Below are 17,255 nucleotides of genomic sequence, written 5' to 3'. Positions count from 1 at the left end.
ACTCTCGACGTTACCGATTCGCGCCTCGTTCCCGTTCCTTCTCCTCTGGCTACGTCTCGGCGATGAGACTCCTCGCGATGCAACCGCGCCGACGATCGACGACGGTTCCTTCCGCCGCCGCCGCTCGGAGGATCCTTCCTACTTCCTCGTGCTCTCGGACCGAGGTGCCGAGACTCGTCGAGCCACGCTACTCTTCGACTCCGACACGCGTCGAGATCGAGCACTCGCGATTTAACCACCGCGCCGCCGCCGCCGCCGCCGTCAGAAATGTACGCGAAAGACCAGCCACGAGACGACAACGCGTGCGAACGTTCGAACGTCCTATCGCCAGACGCGAGATTTGTATCCCCTAATCGCGGAGATACCGCATCACTTTCACGGGCGAACATGGAGCTCGATCCATGCCGAGTGTTTCATCGAGCGTCCGCCGTTTCGTTTTCTGGCGCTCACGTCACTCTCTCTCCCTCTCTCTCTCTCCTCTCATCGCCCAATACTTTCACCCCTTTCACCGTCCTCTTTATCTCTCTTTGTCGCTGTAGCTTTGTCTGTCTCAGTCTCCAGGAGTACCAACTACCAACTCTACCGATTTGCACCTACATCTACAAATCATGATCTACATTGATACACATCTCCATACATATACGTTATTGCTGCACGTGTCGGCTTTACGAACCCCACGTCCTGTCATTTTCGCTAACCTAACGAAATACTGATACATATTTTGATAGATCGAGCATCTTTTGTTGCTTACGTATTGATGCATGTATATACAGTTCGGTTCGAATTAAGAATTTATAATGACAGAACCAACGCCAACTTTGGAAAAATCCAAAAAAATTAATGTGATTAACAAGCAAACAGTTCATCAAATTTGTTCCGGCCAGGTAGGATAAATTCCAGGTACTTTCTACCGTGTCTCGTTATTTTCACCGATTGAATGAGAGATAGATACTCACATGTTTTGTTGGCTCACAATATTTTTCATGAGATTCCCGTGTCCTTTTCATCAGGTAATTCTTGATCTGGCAACTGCCATAAAAGAGCTCGTGGAGAATAGTTTGGACAGTGGTGCAACGTTCATTGATATCAAGTTAAAAGATCATGGAAAAAGTTGCATCACAGTGACGGATAATGGTAGCGGGGTTTTGGAAGAAGATTTCCAAGGATTGGGTACACATTTGCGATTCAAATGTATAGCCAAATTTGTTATTTATAAATCCGTAAATTAATTTTTTTCAACAGGATTGAAGCATCATACTTCTAAACTACGCGAATTTTCGGATTTAACAGAAGTTAACACCTTCGGATTTCGCGGCGAAGCTCTAAGTTCGCTTTGTTCTCTATCAGAATTGAGCATAATAACTAGACATCGTAGTAGCGAACACGGTTTCAGACTGGAATTCGATCAAAATGGGATTCTACGCGAGAAGGTGCCCTGCGCGAGAGAGGTGGGAACCACGGTTCATGTAAGAGATATATTTAAGTGTCTCCCAGTGAGAGCGAAAGAGTTCTATCGAAACTTGAAAAAGGAATACGCTAAAGCGATTCAAATATTGTACAGTTATTGTTTGGTGGCGGTAGACGCGAAGATAACATGTTCCAATACGGTATCGAATAAGCTTCCATCCGTCGTGGTGAACACGGCTAGTTCCAAAGATGTTATGGGCAATATCAGTGCGGTTTTCGGTAACAAATCGACGAACGGACTCATGCGAATCAAATTACTGACTCCTGATGAAGCAACCTTGCGAGAATACAATTTACCTGACAACGTAGACGTGGATTTCGAATGGGATTGCTATGTGAGCAGTTGCGATCACGACTTAGGACGATCAAGCCCTGACAGACAATTCTTTTACGTCAACGATCGCCCCTGTGATTTGACGAAAGTCGCTAAATTGATAAATCATATTTACCAAAGATATAACAACAAACAGTATCCGTTCGTTTTTCTGAACTTAAAGCTGGATAAAGGATCGACGGATATCAATGTGACGCCGAATAAGAGAACCATATTCTGTGCGCAGGAGCGTTTGATTCTAGCTACTCTCAAACAAAGTTTGATAACAGAATGGGACTCGCAACAGGGGAGTTTGACGACAAAATCTTTACAAGAATTAAATTTGTTAACGAAAAGACAGATTTCACCTACAAACACGACAGATAGGCCAGCAAAGAAGTTTCGTAATCTAGATTCGTCTAATTCACTGCGTAACGATCGTGAGACTGTTCAGAATGACAAGGTTGTTCCATACGATGATGAAAACGTTGCAACATGTTGGGAAAAATTGGACGATGCAGAGATGAAGATTAACATAAAATCAGTCGCAGAGCGATTGAAGGAAAAACGGCAAAATGTTTCACCTAAATTCGCGACTCGCATCCCTGAGATCAAGTTCAAAGCACAAAACGAATCGAGCGAGAACGGAGGAAAAGAAGAGAGGAACCTAAAGAAACGCTTAACCAAGGACTCTTTTCTCAAGGTTTCCGTTACTTAAATGAATTTTAAACTTCACGAATTGTTGGACAGAAAAGAAAAATGATTTTTTTAAATTCTATTAGATGGAAATCGTAGGACAGTTCAATCTCGGTTTTATAATAGCCCGTTTGAACAACGATTTATTCATCATCGATCAACACGCGAGCGACGAGAAATTTCGTTTCGAGAAACTTAATAACGAGACGCGATTGAAAACTCAGAAATTGATCGTTCCGAAGCCTATGGACATATCCACGGTGAATGAAACGATACTAATCGAGCATAAAAAGATTTTTGAGGATAATGGATTCTTTTTCAATATCGATTCCGAAGGTAGGAACAAATATCTGCGAATCTCTAAATCGATTTAGTTTAAACATCTAATAATTTGATTCGTTGACTTCGATTCTTCCAGCTGGATCCGGACATCGAGTGCATTTAACAGCTATGCCAGTCAGTGGAAATTGGCAATTCGGGCAAGAAGACATAGAGGAACTCATATTTTTTATTAGAGAAGGCGGCGTGGGAAACGAACGCGAGGATAAATTTCGGCCTACTCGTGTGAGACAGATGTTGGCTTCCAGGGCTTGCCGGAGCGCAGTCATGATCGGCACAGCCCTCAATTTGAATGATATGCAAAGATTAGTTAGGCAAATGGCAAGACTGGAAAACCCATGGTGCTGTCCCCACGGTAGACCGACGATAAGACATCTATTATCCTTGACTTAGAATATAGAGGAACTTTCCGAAAATACGTTGTACCTTTGTTTTTTATAATACGAGTATCGATCTATGAGGATCGATGAAAAGGAACCTGGAATATTTTCTAATACAAGACAAAAAAGACCTTTCCTACTCTGAGATAAAAAATAAACGATGATTTTATTGTTAAATGCTGATCGTACGAAACACATTGAATCCCGAGTGCGCCGTAGATATCACTACGCCAGGACACTGAGGATGCCAATGCAACTCTTTGATATCCGTTTGCCCTTGATGAATGAACAATAACTGCGGTGGCAAATTTTTTATCTCCTCTGCCTCCTCCGATCGATCGGCTTCCACCGATAGATCCCACTGAGCTATTTGATCGTCCGCACCACCGGAAGCAAATACCGTAGCTTCCTGGGGATGCCACTCGACCGTCGTCACAGGCGCCATGTGTTGCTTGAACTTTGCTAACGGAGTGGAATCGTTCGAAGCGAATTGTCGCAAATCCCAGACGCAGATTAATCCGTCGTCACCGCCAGACACAAGAAATTGATTCTCCTTACGATTCCAAGAGATGACGTTGATATCCGCCGTATGCGTACCGGAAACGGAAAGCATACAGGCAGACTGCGGGCTAGCTCTCGTGTCCCAGATTTTAATACTGTTAAGATTGAAGAAATATGCTTAGTACACTTAGCTCCTCAGCTCTCACCTAGAGCAGCAGTCATACAAATACCTTTTGTCAACGGAGCAAGAAGCAAGAACATGTCTCTCGTTAGGTGACCACTGAATATCTTCGACGCTGTGCGGTGCATGAGTATTGTAAGGTCTCTGATCCACGTGCCACGTTGAACCGCTGTTGTCCAGGCGCCATATGTGAATGTTACCCTTGCAATCGCCCGAAGCCAAAGTTCCCGCTTCCGTCGTACACCAATCGAGACCGTATCCTTCCGAAAGATGACCTTTGAAGCTAAACAATGGTTTCAATCCACCACCATCGCTTCTTTCCGCTTTCTTCCGATAACTGCGGAGCAGTTCATCGTTCTCCAACGCTTTTAACTGTTCCTCTAAATTCCATATGTGCACACGTCCCAACTCGCTCCAACTAGCTGCTATACTTGTTTCACCGACTGTTGTGTACCTGTGCGCGGAATATCGATGAGAATTGATCGAAATGAGAAACAAATTCATGGAACAGAACTCCCCGATTCGTATTCATTTTACGCTTACCTTATCCTGTTAACGCAACCCTGATGCCTTATCGGGGCGACGGACATTATCGGCAAATTTTCATTATCTTCCAATTCGTCATCTGAGTCTTCCTCATCCTCATCCTCCTCCACTCCGCGGAGATTCTTCATTCTCATCACAAGCACATTATTAACGTGAGCGCTAGCAGCCTGTGTTCCAGCAATAAGGAACATGTCCAACGGATAATTCTCTCTATTGTCACCCAAACGATCCAGGATCACGTCGAAACTGAGACATGGAGCACCAGATTCCGCGTGATGCAACATTTTATATGCTGTTTTATCCACGACGAGTTCTTCATTGCTTTTTAGAGGCCTTCCAGGTAAATACACCTCCGATTTGTTTTCCTTTTCCGTTCCCTCTTCGCTTTCCGCGGAATCTTCCTCCTCGCTTTCACTCTCTGCCATATCTTCGTCAATTTCATCGACTGATTCACACTCCATCTCTTTCGGTACCTCCTTGTAAGAATTGGTCATTTTAATATATTCTGTAACTAATTGAAAACAAAAGATGATCATAGACCGTCATAAAGGATTAGTCGAATCGAACGCGCGGTAAGATAACGACGGATGAAGACCAACATAGTATGGATAAACATATAACGAATATCATTTAAAACGCACGTTGAACAATATTTCAATTTAATACGTAATACATGTTCTTGGGTATTATAATGCAATTTGTACGAAAAACATAATTTCTAAAAAGTTCACGTTTACTTTACATCACTGTCATAACCTTACATTATTAATCAATCGCGTAACATAACGCTTAACGCAAGATACTATCAACATCGATATAAAATATACGTAACGTATAAATTCAACAAATTATTTAACATTATTCGCAAAAATATTAATGCCAATTCAAACAGTATTTAAAGTTACCTATCCGCGTATCTGTGAAACACGTGTTAGCACATTTCACAACGCGACGACGCGCAACGCTGTTCGATGAATGTGAAAAATAGAATACATATAGTAAATAGTAATGTAGGTAAATATACATGCAACTTTACAACTTACGTTACGTACTACCAGAGTACTATACTCATCGTCGCGATCCTCGTTTCTCTTCTCGCTCCAAATGCGTCTGTATTTACAATTAGATCGAACTTAAGTAATCGACGATCGATCTAATTAATTTTGTTCTTTCTTTGTTATTATTCGTTTATTGACCACACTTTTTGTGCGAATCGAATTTCAATTTGAGGAAATAAATACAAAGACAATTAATTACAATACATAATTGTTTGATCGATAAAAGGGGAAATTTTTAAATACGCAATCACAAATTGAAAACGGAAAAAAGAAACATCGTAATCTACAGAAGTATTTATGGTGTATATCCATTGATCTATATTCCATTTTACAATAAACAGTTTCTTCTTTTATACTAATTTCTTTTTTCCCTTTACGATTTCCATAAGGAGCAAAGTTATTTTACTTTCTTCGAACGCATTACGTTACATGATCATATTCTTAAAAAGAATTCTTATCGGAATTACTCGAAAAAACAATTCAGTCTGTTACATACCAACCTGTGGCATAGCAAAGTTCTTTCAAACGAATCCATTGTTAGAAGCATTTATCACATATTGGAAATTTCTTTTAAACGAATATCTCGAGGTATAGATATGTTTCGTTATGAAATATGTAACACCTTTTCCGAGTATATCATAATTAAAATCAATAGTGAAAAAGGAAATATATTCGTATCATCCTTTTCGCTTTCGTTTCGTGTAAAACACCATCCACTTTACGTATGAAAAATTATGCGTGTACTTATTCGTATGTACGAGCGTTATTATCCATGATAAAGAATGAGAAAATGATTAAGGAGTTTAGTTATAAAAAAAAACGAGACAGATTGTTCCTTCGTGGACCAGTCTATAGTAATTCGTACGGATGACAGCAAGAACGATGACAATGATAATAATCAATGAACGGGAATTGAGATAGCAGCGATAATAGTGCCTGTAGAGCAATAGTAATGCTAATATCGTAACTAACACGTAGCGGCATTAACGACGGTAATAGAAATGAAACTGCTACGAAACAACGAAAAGGACAGAATATACAAATGTCGTGATCGTTTTACATAGGAAATTAGAACTTTTTTGGCAACGAAACAGATGTCTCGAAATGTATGGTCTCAAATTCGTTAACGCAAATATGGATGGTATTTAATATTAGCTGTGTTTATTCAGATTTAGGGGATTGCTACTAGAATTATTCATCAACTGTATGGATGCGACGGTGGATATATCGGGATTATGTCGAGGATTCGTGTTGTTGAGGCTGTGAATGTAAGAACGTTGGACGGGCTTGTGCTGCGCCAGTTGCAATAAAGCCTCCGGTATCGTAAACCATTTCCGTTTGCGACCAATCGCCCGAGAGTCCTCCCATTCTGGCAACTCTTCTGTAACCCGCATCACCCACACCTGTGTCCTATGTTTGTGTTCCACATTCTACAAAATAAATGTTACCACCATAGTAAGTAAACGTAAGTGTTAATAACATTGATCGATGTATCCGGAATTAACTGAAGCTTATGAAGATCGACCGATTCGATTCGTGAAATAATTTTTACTTCATGTAAAAATAACCAACCAAACACCTACCTCAAATATGCCAAGACATCTGCCTAATTGTCCTAGAACGCCAGCCTCTTCCCTGACTTCTCGTAGTGCCGTTACTGCGGGTTCCTCTTCAGGTTCGACACCGCCACCTGGTACTATCCAACTGTCTGGTCTTCTGCTTGATGTAACCAAAAGTACCTGAAATTGATAAATTGATGATAGCTCATTAGCATCGAAGTTACATTTATAGTGTATAAAAAATAGTGTATGTGCCAATTGTTGGCTTTACCTCATCTTCGAGATCATTTTTTACGCATATACAAGCAGCCCTGCGCCTGTAACCCTCCGAGTCGTAGATACGTATCGAATTCGGTTTCTCCTTGACCATGTTCGTTTTTTCGATATATAACGATTACGAGATTATTCTATAGAAATTCATACTTTGTCAGACGGCCGGGTAGGCCAATCTGTAACACGCTCGCATCGTTTTAACGTTATTTACCGTAGCCGACATAATCATCGACGGAGAATCGTTCGGCGAGCATTAGACTCCGCCTCACATAATTCGAATTCGACTAGAACGAATTGTCGTTACTTTTCCGTCCAAATAAATGGGACGACACCGTTTCTTTACAGAATCGTTATATCACTAATATAACACCACTAATGTTGTCCTTGCAGAAATCTCGATTATAACCTGAAAACTTTTAAAGTATACGTGCATAGTCGCAGTCGCTCATGTCGCTGGACTGGTCACTCCATCTACGCTAAATACTTCAGATGTCAGATATCTTTTATTGCACTTTGAATATTATTACCAGAGAGAAACTTTTTTCTCTCTGTTATTACATACATCCTGTGCCATTTGTTAGATCATATAAAATTTCTAATATCAGGACAAAGTCTAAACGTAAAGTGCAAAAATATTGTTTCCTTATCTTTTCAAGAAATGTGTATCAAAATGAAACGAAGCAAATTTTATGATGACATATAATTTCTCATTGTCTAAACAGAAACAAATAGTAAAAATTCTAAAACTCAATTAAATACATTGAAAACCAGTAGAGTCGAGAGCAACATAATTCTAAATTTCCGGCCATTGTGCGACCTCCACCCATCTACAGTCACAGCAGCTATGATAACGTATCCTCTATTCTGTTGGTTCACACAAGAAAGAAGCATGTTTCTTAAAAAACTTAGTCAAGATTTATTACATAAATTACAGTTGAAAATATGAGATATAAATATGTACGATGTAACAAGTAACGAACGCAAATGAAAAACGAAGATCGGACTCATGAGTTAGTAATTTGTGATAACGCATGTACCGGGTGCAACAATGATAAATCATCTGTTCTCGAAAACCACTGTTGCAGAAGATGTTCGACAGTTTCGGCATCGTCCTTTGATGAAAAAGAAAAAAGTGATATAGATAAGAAATTGGAAGAATGCCACGTATTTGCTATTGTACTTACCTCGCTCGTATCAGTATCGCATATTTGCAATTTCTTTTTCAGGTTTCGGGAATCTAAAATCCAAATATGGTCAGATCTGTGAGTGATCCATAAATTGGGACCCACCGGACCAACCACAAGTTTCGGATGTTGGTTACACGCGATAGACCTGCTATATTTTTATTGAATGTAAAGAAATTGTAACGGTGGACGTATAATTTACTGTAGATTGCTTACTTATTTTGATAGTTGTCGGTAACTTTTTCTATGTCTATATTCCAAGGTACCGTAGTTCTTAGGACTAAATTTTGTTTCTGCGTCATGTTGAAGTTCATTTTCCCAATAGCTTCTAATAGCCTATTCTTGGTTTTCACTTTTTCGGCAGCCTCTTTTTCCGCGGCTTTATTCCTCTTTTCTTTACGCTCCAATTCTCTATCGCGCGCAAGATCTCGATAATATCCACGTTCCTCGGGTGACAAATTTTTCCAAAGGGTAGTTATCGTTTGAGCGCACTGAGCTGCCGTTAAATCGCCAAATTTTCCCATAACTACAAATGAAGTTTTCTTTTTAATCACTGCATTGAAACATACATTGGGGACTTACCTTCGGGTCTAACACGTTCCGAATATATAGCAAAGCCTTTGCACGCATTTGTATGCGTATCGCTCTCTGATAGCTCGTTCGATTCCGCACGATTCAGAGGTATCACATCCGTGCCTCCCTATTCAAATTATCTTATAAATAAAATATATTTTCGCGATTGCTACATTATTAATTTCGTTACTCGTTTTACCTTTAAGTTAGACACATGTCCTTTACTCCAATCTTGTAATGTAACCACATTCTTCGTATCCGAATTATTTTCTTTACGCACAGTTCCCACGTTTAGATTATTCATCTTGTTTTCTTTGTTTTCCCCAATCATTTCAAAATCGTCGCCCAAATCCACGTACGGTAATTTATCAAGCGATTCATTACTCGGCGTGAGCTCGAACTGTGGACTATCGTCAATCATCTCCTTCACGCTCATATTGTTATATTGGGAGTCGTTCGAATCCGATTCGCTTAAATCTAGAGGAGGTAGTCGACCGTTGAGATTACGATTCACGGTTTCATCGCGCTTTTCGCCAGTTTCATCTTCACGATTTCGTTCGTTCGTAGAATCGTGCATTTCTTCGTTACACGCGACATTATTACCATCAACGAAATTTAAACGGTGCGTCACATTCTTACTCTCGCTCTCCTCTTTTACGACACCTTCGATATTTTCCTCGGTCTCTACTTTTCGTTTTTTACACGTAGGTGGAACACTTTCAATATTGTCAGTATTCGTTTTTTGCGAGTAATCTTGATAATCGGCAAACGAGATATCGCAATCCTCTTGTACTTCTCTTGGTATTCCATAAAATTTATCTAGATGTTTTTGTATTGTATCGAAAATCACATTCTGCGGATAGAAAAATGTGTAAAATAATGCACGATTCGTTGATAAGATGCGTATTACTTACTTACCTTCTCCTTAAAAAGAATGGTAGTTTTATTTGGCTCCAAATTAACGTCTATATTCGCAGCGTTTAGCAAGATGTATATTACAAATATTGGCTTCTTTTTCGACGACGGATCCTGTCCTATTCCTTCCATAATTATTTTACTCGCTATCTTTTCCAATTCTTTTTGTTTGACAGGTCTATCATTTACGAAAATGTATTGCGCGTCAGATTGTACAATGTCGGCTACGTTTGCCGTTTCTTTTGAGGGTACCATCATCTTAATTTTGATCTAAAAAGTATGGATAGATAGAATGAAATATATTGTAAAACGGAAACTATGAAACATAAATTATTGGTGATTACATCTGTATCTGTAACATCTATCCAACTCATGTTGCCTGTTACGCGTGTACCAAGAGTGTTTTGAACCGCCTCCTCGAGAGTATTCGCTCGAACTTTACTGAACACTATATTCTTATCTACTTTGAAGAATATCCTTACAGAATATTTACACATCGCATAGCTTATTATCATCGACTTCAATGCTTTAACGTCTTGGCTAGATTTTTTGGGGTTTTTAATTATTTGTCTCCTAACTGGTATAAGTTTGAATAGTTCCCTAACTTGAACGGTTGTTCCTACCGGGAAAGAGCATGTTTTAGAAGAAAAACAAGCGAGAAAATCAATGAATTTGAATCGTTCAGTTAGTTAATCGTCAATAATACCCGTGGGCCTATGGCACAATTCAGATTTTAAAATATTTCCGGAATGGTCGATAGTATAAGACGAGGCAACTTCGTCTTGTGCGGTCTTTGTGACGATAGTAACATCAGATATCGAACTCAACGCGTACAGGGCTTCTCCTCTGAATCCATAAGTTTCCAAAGTTTCTGAAATAATTGAAAAGCATCGGAAAATGCACAGGATCCTATTATGTATCGTCGGACAAATGATTTCTTTGGCATACCTAAATCAGAGAAATTTGAAAGTTTCGATGTGTAATTTTGTAAAGCCACGTACGGAGCATTGACTTTGGAAATCCCACAACCATCATCCTTTACTTCTATCAAGGAACATCCGTTGTCCAACTAGCGATTGTCATATCGATTATAAATATTAGAATTCTCGAAATTATATGTATATGTATGTATGAAAAAGAATACCAAATTAATTTCGATATTTTGACCACCAGCGTCCAGTGCATTCTCGATTAGTTCTTTCGTGGCGGTAGATACAGATGTTATTATTTGACTAGTCCGTAGGATTCTCGCGGTTTCTTTGTCTAACGCCGAAATAGACATATCATGAATGTGCTGTTGAATTTGAAAAAAACTGGAGATAAGTATTGGTAGGGATACGCGGAACTACTAGGACTACTAGGTATGCACCGAGTGCGTTGACGTTTAAAGATAACCTAACAGGTAGTTTCAATCTTATAAATGGCTCTAGGCCTGAAGATCGTTCCGCGATTTTATAAATAGATCTCTGGAGACTGTCAGAAATGCCAAATTGAGGATAGGAACCACGTTCTATCTTTGTATTGTAAAACAAATTATCTTGATTCGGATTAATAAAATGACTCTGCTCACGTTGAAATACAGGAACTATCGGAATTGGAACAAATAAGGAATGAAGTATCTGGAATGGAACAAGTGCCGGTTTATATTTTTATTTTAAAATACCACCTCTTAAAATACAATTTAGGAACAATTTACAAAATGTTATTTGTATTTGGCCAGCAAGGTGTCGACGAATTTAATGTAAGCTTCTTTCGCATCGTTTTGCGACGTGCCTTTTTTCGAATTCCAAGCGTCCCATTTCGCTTTCCCCTTCACGTCGAGCATGCCAGGTCTGGCTGCATGAAATCGAATAGCGATTATTTTTGCTTAGAGCTTCAAAAACTTGGCGAGTATACTTTCTTAATGAAAATTGAACTTGTGACTTACTGGTATTAATGTCGCCCACGGTTGCTTGCTTATATAACGCGTACAACTCTAAGAACTCTTGATCGGTGGGACGTTTCGTTAGAGTTTTCACAGCCTCTACAGCTCCTTCAAATTTCTATAAAGTCACGCATGTTCGATCATTCCTTAACATATTTATAGTATTTATTAATCGTCGATCGTTAAGTTTTCGTTAATGCTCGTTTTATCATCGATCGTTTAGGCTTCGTCGATATAATCGTGCACGAATACAAAGCGCATGACTGTGCAGAAAGCGATCGCAGTCTCATTAAGTACGCGTCATTAGCATACTTATTCCTCTTCCGGTAAGCATCGTCATTGCGCGGGACGTTTATTGTCGGACATAAAGTTAACGTAATCGAAATAATAACCAGTAATCACGCGTAAATAATAAAAGGAACGCGCAATTGCAACGGCAATAAATCTAATCGTATGAAATAATTAGAGGCATCAGAAGTGTCGAACAGGAAAGATTTTATAATAAGAGTGAATGGATATTTCTCAAAACAATTGATGCGCGCAAAGCGATGCAAATCCTATTCTCTATACTTAACGGATAATTAAAACAATTGGCGACAACGCTCGTTATTTAACAAATAGTTACCTGATCGAGAGACATGGTCTTATGCAGCCAAATGGTAGCTTCACGATTAACTACTGACAAACATGTTTGAATTTACATCGATTAAATATCCTTCGGTGTGCGGAGCCCCCACTTTTACACCAATCTTTATTTACGTAGGTACGTATCGGAGCGATAATTAAGATCATTAGATTACAAAAAATACTACACAAAAACGATCTAACAAATTCATTTTTATATCAATAAACATAAGATCGTACGATGGATAACTTTACATTCAGCTTCCCAATCCCGTTTTCCTCTTTCTGCCGTGTGCCAAAACGGACAGAAATTAAGTACTTGGTACGTTCGCTTCGTAAGTTTATGAATCCTTGTATCGATTACGCCAGTTGTTAATAAAGATTAACGATTCGAGACAAATTTCTCAAAAATTGGGGACACTTGAGGTTTACCGCATTCGACGTGGTCCAACGTCGAAAGTCGAGTACGTACGCTTAACGTACATCTGTGTGTGGAGTACAGATTACAGATATGTACATCATACATATATACACGAGAGACAACGGTCAGGAAGGAATGGGGCCAACCAACCGACCTGCCTGCTTGCTCGCCTGTCTGCCTGCCTGCCTGCCACATCATCATCCAACGCTCACAATCAGCTGCGCCAAGAATGTAGGAATTCCCGACCGAATTCGATGCTTAAGTATATAGGTATACATCGTTTTAACTCTCCATGGGCTCGCGCGATATGGGATGGGAATACCTGTCTCTCAGGGCCGTAGAACGTAGACCGCGACATACTATGACAGTCTGATCGACGATTTGGTCCACGATGACGTCAGTGACTAGCAATAGATGGTATCCACCACATTTACATTTATTCGATTTATACGTTCGTTAATTCGGGTTTCAAGTTCTACAAAATCGGATATGAAACAGCAGCTGCCGCTTCCGATATTTTCATATCTGTATCCACTCTAGCAAGAGGAGAATGTGCGAAGAAGAGAGGAGGGAAAGAGATGTAGAAGGACACGGAATGATACGAGGATGCGTTGCGGATGATACATAGAATTCAGTTGAATTGATGATACATCAAGCCGCATCCCGACGATCGAGGAAGCACGCTGCCAATCGCGTTTCCGTAATAAGTAAAAACGAAATTGCTGAACGAGCTGCGAGCAGTATGGTCAAAAGTAGAAACCAAGAGAGGGTAAGCGATTCAAGGAATACGGCAGTGGCCGTTTGCGAACGGTGGACGAGAACGAACGGAGGCGAACGATCTCAAGCGAATACGCGGGTCGCGTGGAGGCAGAGCTAAGCGGTTTAAAAATTCGCTGGAGTATGCGTGATTTGTCACTCGATCGGCGATCGGTTTGAATCGGTCAGCGGCGCTCAGCGGGGACGGCGACGGTACGAAGAGGAGTGAGCCGAGTATCGGAGCATAGGCGCGCGACCGAGCAGTTTCGTTGTCGCGCTTCATCCAGCGAGAGCGATTCCCAATACTTCTCGACGGAGCGAGAAACGTACAGCAACGTGCGTGGCCTTGTCAACGCTGTCGCGGCACTCGCGGCTCGGCTCGCGGTTCGCAGCCAGTGTAGAACGAGAATTTTTAGTGTATCTACTTAGGAACTGCGTTAAACGTTCGAGCGCGCAAACCGCGAATCAATTGTTTTTTAATTGACCTCAGAAGAGAGTAGAGGCTGCTCTCCGGAATTCGCGATTCGGTTATCGACACCTATCAGCCGTCATTCGCTGTCATCGAGAGTTTCTACTGCCAAGAGGGCACGAACTCGCGATAATCTACCGCCAAATCGCGTGGTTCTACCGTGGCCAGACGTCGATAACGTCCGATAACGGGCGGGTCGCGTTTCCCTGCTCGTTATCGCTGGCTCACCGAAACGCATTCTTGATTATGCGTTGGAATTCCGCGATCGCGCTGAAACGTCAGCGTCGAGCAAAAGGAACTCGATGTGCGTTCGGACAGGTTTCGATGAACGTATAACTTAACGGCGATCGAAGAAAGGATGAACATCTCGCCAGTAGCCAATACGAGTTTCCTCCACGGGGACCGGAAAACGTCCCCGGCATCGGAGAAAATTGTTTATGCGACTCTCGACAGTCTGGCCTTGAAGGGAACGACGTTACCTTTGCAATTGTACGATAACAACGTCAAGGCGGAAGGAACGGATGAGTCGAAGATATCGGGTTGCAAGGTTAATCGCCTAACAGATTTATTACAACAGCTAAATCTTTTTCCAAACATTCGTTTCGCGTTTCGCTCTTTCATTGCCTCGAATCTACAAATTTCCACAGTTTTCTAAGGCTCGACCCATCTGTTTTCATAATGAACAGTGCTTTTGAGTTTCACGAGTTACAGTTTTGCTTAAGATCAACGGATGCATACACTATTATTGGATGTATTAATATTTGTAGTCGATTGGATCCAACTTGATATACGAAGTCAACCGTGTACGCGCGCGTTTATTTGCTCTTCGACGATGGACCCGTTCTCCTTTTCCGCTTGTCACGACGCTTAGCAGCACCTCGTTTCGTTCACGCATATACGTAATTCAGCTTCTGGGAAACTTTTCTCCCGATCACCGCTGCACCGGGAGAAACCGGAGGAAAAGAAATCGTGACTCGCGCGACTTAACGCGGGACCGCCTTCGAAACAGTTAAGATTTCTATCGCATTCTTTGAAACCGTTTCCGCGCAACCGTTATGCGTGCCCTAGCTATGTAGGTACCCAGTATCTAGCGTAGTACGTATATTGGCGTGTACGTACTACGTGCCGCTGGCACTAGCGAACTAAATCGCGCGAAACGATTCCATTGGCAGGTAAACACGGCGCGGCTTTCGTCGAGGAATCGCGGAAAATACCTGCTGGCCGTCCCACCGTCGAAATCGAAAACTGAGACAGACACGAGAACGAGGCCCGAGCTTAATCCGCAGCCAGAGTCGAACTCGATTTCGCGGGAAACCAACGAGGATTCTGATATCGATGGACAAGATCAAAAGCGGAGCATTGTTTGCTCGCGTGTATACCACTGCACCGATAACAGTGATATCGATGTCAATTTCACGGAAATCGAAGTTAAAATGGATATCGAAGATACGCGCGAGACTGCGATTCGCTCTCCAGATATCGAATGCAGTTTTAACAACGTCGACGTCGGGAGAGAACCGATCGTTCTCGTCGGTTCGTCGGAAAATTTTCACGAGGAAACACCTTCGTCCGATTACGAAATAGTCGATTCGAACTTTTTCCATAGAGAATCGGGCGAAGATTGGAACCGAGATATTTTCGTGAAGTCTAAGTCTACCAATGATCTGGTGAGTAAAAATTATTCATCCGATTTGAGGATCAATGGTCGAGTATCTCGATTAGTGGAAACGCATTCGGAAGAGAAATTGACGGAAAGATCGATCTTTGGTAAGAAGTATACCAGCTGTGCGATAAAGAAAAAGCATTTCGCCAAGAACATGTTCCGTTTGATGCCGGAGTATCTCGGGTACAAGAAAACCGATGTCCCCATTGAATCTCCGAGCTCCTCGAGAACGTTATCTGGATTAGATATGAAAATGAATTCAAAGAATCAGCGTAGATCGAAGAAGAATCATTTCCGAGAGAATTTCAGTTGCTCGGACATCTCGTCACCGACGAACTTTGTTCACGTAGCATCCGCCACGAATCCGTCCCTGGTTTCGAACGAAAACGCGGTCAGGTTTAGTAATTTGGAGCAGATCGTGATCATGCACGAGCAAAAGTGTGCCACATTGCCTCTTCTCGTTGCGCACGATCGACGCGATGCCGATCGTGGGAATTCGGTGGAAAATCAAACGCAGCGACCGACGATCGAAGGAACGGCGACGAGCTCTCATGACTTCGACGCTGACGGTTCTAAAGACAAGTGTAAACGTACGTTCTCACGTTTCTCCGCGTTCGCGTACATATTTCTAGTTGGCCAATTAGAATTCAGCAAACCGCGATCCTCTCGCTCGTCTAATTAATTAATTAAAACGACACTCTCGAATTTCAGGCGACGCGTTAGACATCGCGAACTTGAAACGCGAGTTGTTATCTGAATTGCAAGGAAAAGTATTGGAAACGGGCCAGCGACAGGTGAAAACAAACGAACGCGAACAAGAGGAGAATGCGCGCGAAAGGAAAACGTGCGTATCGTCGTCGCGTGCCGAGGCACCTGTCAATTTTAGCTTTCTGTGGAGCGTTCGAAACAAGAATTTATCTCCGGATAGCTCACGATCTACACCGAACGAGAACGTCGACGCTATCGACGAGGGCGACGAGCAGTACGATGATGTGGGGCCCTTGCATTTGATATCAGTTCCGGTAACGATTATATTTAAATATTTGCTCTTTTACGCACGATTGGATGCGATACGTTACGCGTTAACCATGCTCTTTTAAGGATGTATTGGCTATATAGTCAATGCCAAAAGTTTATGTACTTTAGAAAAACGCATTTCTTATGATTAAAAATAGTGCATTTTTCTTCTAATTTCGATATTTAATGAGTTAAGTATGATTATTTGGCATTTTATTGATGTTGACAAAATCCGACCATTCCAGCGTCGAAACGGCGAACTTTCGGAAAAAAATTTCGTTTTCCCTCAATAACTCCTAAACCCTTGGAGATACGGAAAAATTGCATAAGACCTTTCTTGTAGAGGACGACGAGATCTACAATTTCCATATAAAAAGTTTTCGCTAGCGTTAATAG

General features: G+C 41.3%; 6 protein-coding genes across 15 annotated transcripts in view; 2 read left to right on the top strand and 4 right to left on the bottom strand.

Annotated features, from left to right (window-relative positions):
* The first annotated feature begins 153 nt into the window (after positions 1 to 153).
* Pms2 (mismatch repair endonuclease PMS2) lies at positions 154 to 3,372 on the top strand. The gene is made up of 5 exons (XM_018037379.2): positions 154 to 884; positions 1,011 to 1,170; positions 1,243 to 2,483; positions 2,563 to 2,812; positions 2,895 to 3,372. Exons 1-5 carry the CDS (start codon positions 798 to 800, stop codon positions 3,206 to 3,208), a joined length of 2,052 nt encoding a protein of 683 aa, XP_017892868.1. The 5' UTR covers positions 154 to 797; the 3' UTR covers positions 3,209 to 3,372.
* Positions 3,336 to 5,576, bottom strand: l(2)09851 (WD repeat-containing protein 1 l(2)09851). Of its 3 annotated transcripts, none has more exons than XM_018037382.2 (4): positions 5,467 to 5,576; positions 4,421 to 4,934; positions 3,927 to 4,331; positions 3,336 to 3,851 (listed from the first exon to the last, which is right to left on the bottom strand). In XM_018037382.2, exons 2-4 carry the CDS (start codon positions 4,915 to 4,917, stop codon positions 3,368 to 3,370), a joined length of 1,386 nt encoding a protein of 461 aa, XP_017892871.1. In that variant the 5' UTR covers positions 4,918 to 4,934; positions 5,467 to 5,576; the 3' UTR covers positions 3,336 to 3,367. The 3 variants fall into 3 exon arrangements, with proteins under 3 accessions (XP_017892871.1, XP_017892870.1, XP_017892872.1); XM_018037381.2 differs by lacking the exon at positions 5,467 to 5,576 and adding an exon at positions 5,329 to 5,460; XM_018037383.2 differs by lacking the exon at positions 5,467 to 5,576 and adding an exon at positions 5,329 to 5,460 and having other exon boundaries at positions 4,421 to 4,899.
* A 268-nt stretch (positions 5,577 to 5,844) lies between these two features.
* Positions 5,845 to 7,779, bottom strand: Aps (diphosphoinositol polyphosphate phosphohydrolase 1 Aps). Its single transcript, XM_018037348.2, has 3 exons — positions 7,312 to 7,779; positions 7,065 to 7,220; positions 5,845 to 6,911 (listed from the first exon to the last, which is right to left on the bottom strand). The coding sequence occupies exons 1-3, from the start codon at positions 7,408 to 7,410 to the stop codon at positions 6,633 to 6,635; spliced, it is 534 nt and encodes a 177-aa protein (XP_017892837.1). The 5' UTR covers positions 7,411 to 7,779; the 3' UTR covers positions 5,845 to 6,632.
* A 426-nt stretch (positions 7,780 to 8,205) lies between these two features.
* LOC108632700 (PMS1 protein homolog 1) lies at positions 8,206 to 11,570 on the bottom strand. 3 transcript variants are annotated; one of them, XM_026810677.1, is made up of 11 exons: positions 11,556 to 11,570; positions 11,130 to 11,279; positions 10,934 to 11,054; positions 10,692 to 10,856; positions 10,330 to 10,604; positions 9,989 to 10,255; positions 9,270 to 9,923; positions 9,080 to 9,197; positions 8,714 to 9,023; positions 8,498 to 8,648; positions 8,206 to 8,425 (listed from the first exon to the last, which is right to left on the bottom strand). In XM_026810677.1, the coding sequence occupies exons 2-11, from the start codon at positions 11,265 to 11,267 to the stop codon at positions 8,318 to 8,320; spliced, it is 2,307 nt and encodes a 768-aa protein (XP_026666478.1). In that variant the 5' UTR covers positions 11,268 to 11,279; positions 11,556 to 11,570; the 3' UTR covers positions 8,206 to 8,317. The 3 variants fall into 3 exon arrangements, with proteins under 3 accessions (XP_026666478.1, XP_026666477.1, XP_026666479.1); XM_026810676.1 differs by having other exon boundaries at positions 11,355 to 11,568; XM_026810678.1 differs by having other exon boundaries at positions 8,498 to 8,645; positions 11,130 to 11,569.
* A 35-nt stretch (positions 11,571 to 11,605) lies between these two features.
* LOC108632701 (acyl-CoA-binding protein homolog) lies at positions 11,606 to 12,640 on the bottom strand. Its single transcript, XM_018037427.2, has 3 exons — positions 12,535 to 12,640; positions 11,913 to 12,027; positions 11,606 to 11,821 (listed from the first exon to the last, which is right to left on the bottom strand). Exons 1-3 carry the CDS (start codon positions 12,547 to 12,549, stop codon positions 11,688 to 11,690), a joined length of 264 nt encoding a protein of 87 aa, XP_017892916.1. The 5' UTR covers positions 12,550 to 12,640; the 3' UTR covers positions 11,606 to 11,687.
* An 899-nt stretch (positions 12,641 to 13,539) lies between these two features.
* The window catches only part of Exn (Ephexin), a 10,219-nt gene continuing 6,503 nt past the window's right edge, over positions 13,540 to 17,255 (top strand). For 3 of the 6 annotated variants that reach the window (XM_018037411.2, XM_018037409.2, XM_018037406.2), the window contains exons 1-3: positions 13,545 to 14,726; positions 15,352 to 16,432; positions 16,554 to 16,864. In XM_018037411.2, coding sequence (XP_017892900.1) covers positions 14,538 to 14,726; positions 15,352 to 16,432; positions 16,554 to 16,864 — 1,581 coding nt within the window. In that variant the 5' untranslated portion in view covers positions 13,545 to 14,537. Of the gene's footprint in view, positions 14,727 to 15,351; positions 16,433 to 16,553; positions 16,865 to 17,255 lie in introns of all 6 variants that reach the window. The other 3 variants (XM_018037412.2, XM_018037410.2, XM_026810672.1) reach the window with 3 other exon arrangements.

Source organism: Ceratina calcarata, unplaced genomic scaffold (assembly GCF_001652005.2).
Source record: "Ceratina calcarata isolate Rehan_Ccalc_2016 unplaced genomic scaffold, ASM165200v1 scaffold165.2, whole genome shotgun sequence".
NCBI classification, from domain to species: domain Eukaryota; kingdom Metazoa; phylum Arthropoda; class Insecta; order Hymenoptera; family Apidae; genus Ceratina; species Ceratina calcarata.
The sequence above is the reverse complement of the archived record's forward strand: the minus strand, read 5'-3'. Positions and strand labels throughout refer to the sequence as shown.

Coding starts and splice junctions, on each gene's coding strand:
- LOC108632701 (XM_018037427.2), bottom strand. Junction 11,822..11,912: donor CGTGGGCGACATTAATACCA/GTAAGTCACAAG, acceptor GATTTCATGCAG/CCAGACCTGGCATGCTCGAC.
- Aps (XM_018037348.2), bottom strand. CDS start 7,410: ATGGTCAAGGAGAAACCGAATTCGATACGTATCTACGACTCGGAGGGT. Junction 7,221..7,311: donor AAAATGATCTCGAAGATGAG/GTAAAGCCAACA, acceptor TATCAATTTCAG/GTACTTTTGGTTACATCAAG. Junction 6,912..7,064: donor GATGTCTTGGCATATTTGAG/GTAGGTGTTTGG, acceptor TTTATTTTGTAG/AATGTGGAACACAAACATAG.
- Pms2 (XM_018037379.2), top strand. CDS start 798: ATGACAGAACCAACGCCAACTTTGGAAAAATCCAAAAAAATTAATGTG. Junction 885..1,010: donor ATCAAATTTGTTCCGGCCAG/GTAGGATAAATT, acceptor CCTTTTCATCAG/GTAATTCTTGATCTGGCAAC. Junction 2,484..2,562: donor CCAAGGACTCTTTTCTCAAG/GTTTCCGTTACT, acceptor AAATTCTATTAG/ATGGAAATCGTAGGACAGTT.
- LOC108632700 (XM_026810677.1), bottom strand. CDS start 11,267: ATGTCTATTTCGGCGTTAGACAAAGAAACCGCGAGAATCCTACGGACT. Junction 11,055..11,129: donor AAAATATCGAAATTAATTTG/GTATTCTTTTTC, acceptor GACAATCGCTAG/TTGGACAACGGATGTTCCTT. Junction 9,924..9,988: donor CCATTCTTTTTAAGGAGAAG/GTAAGTAAGTAA, acceptor TTCTATCCGCAG/AATGTGATTTTCGATACAAT.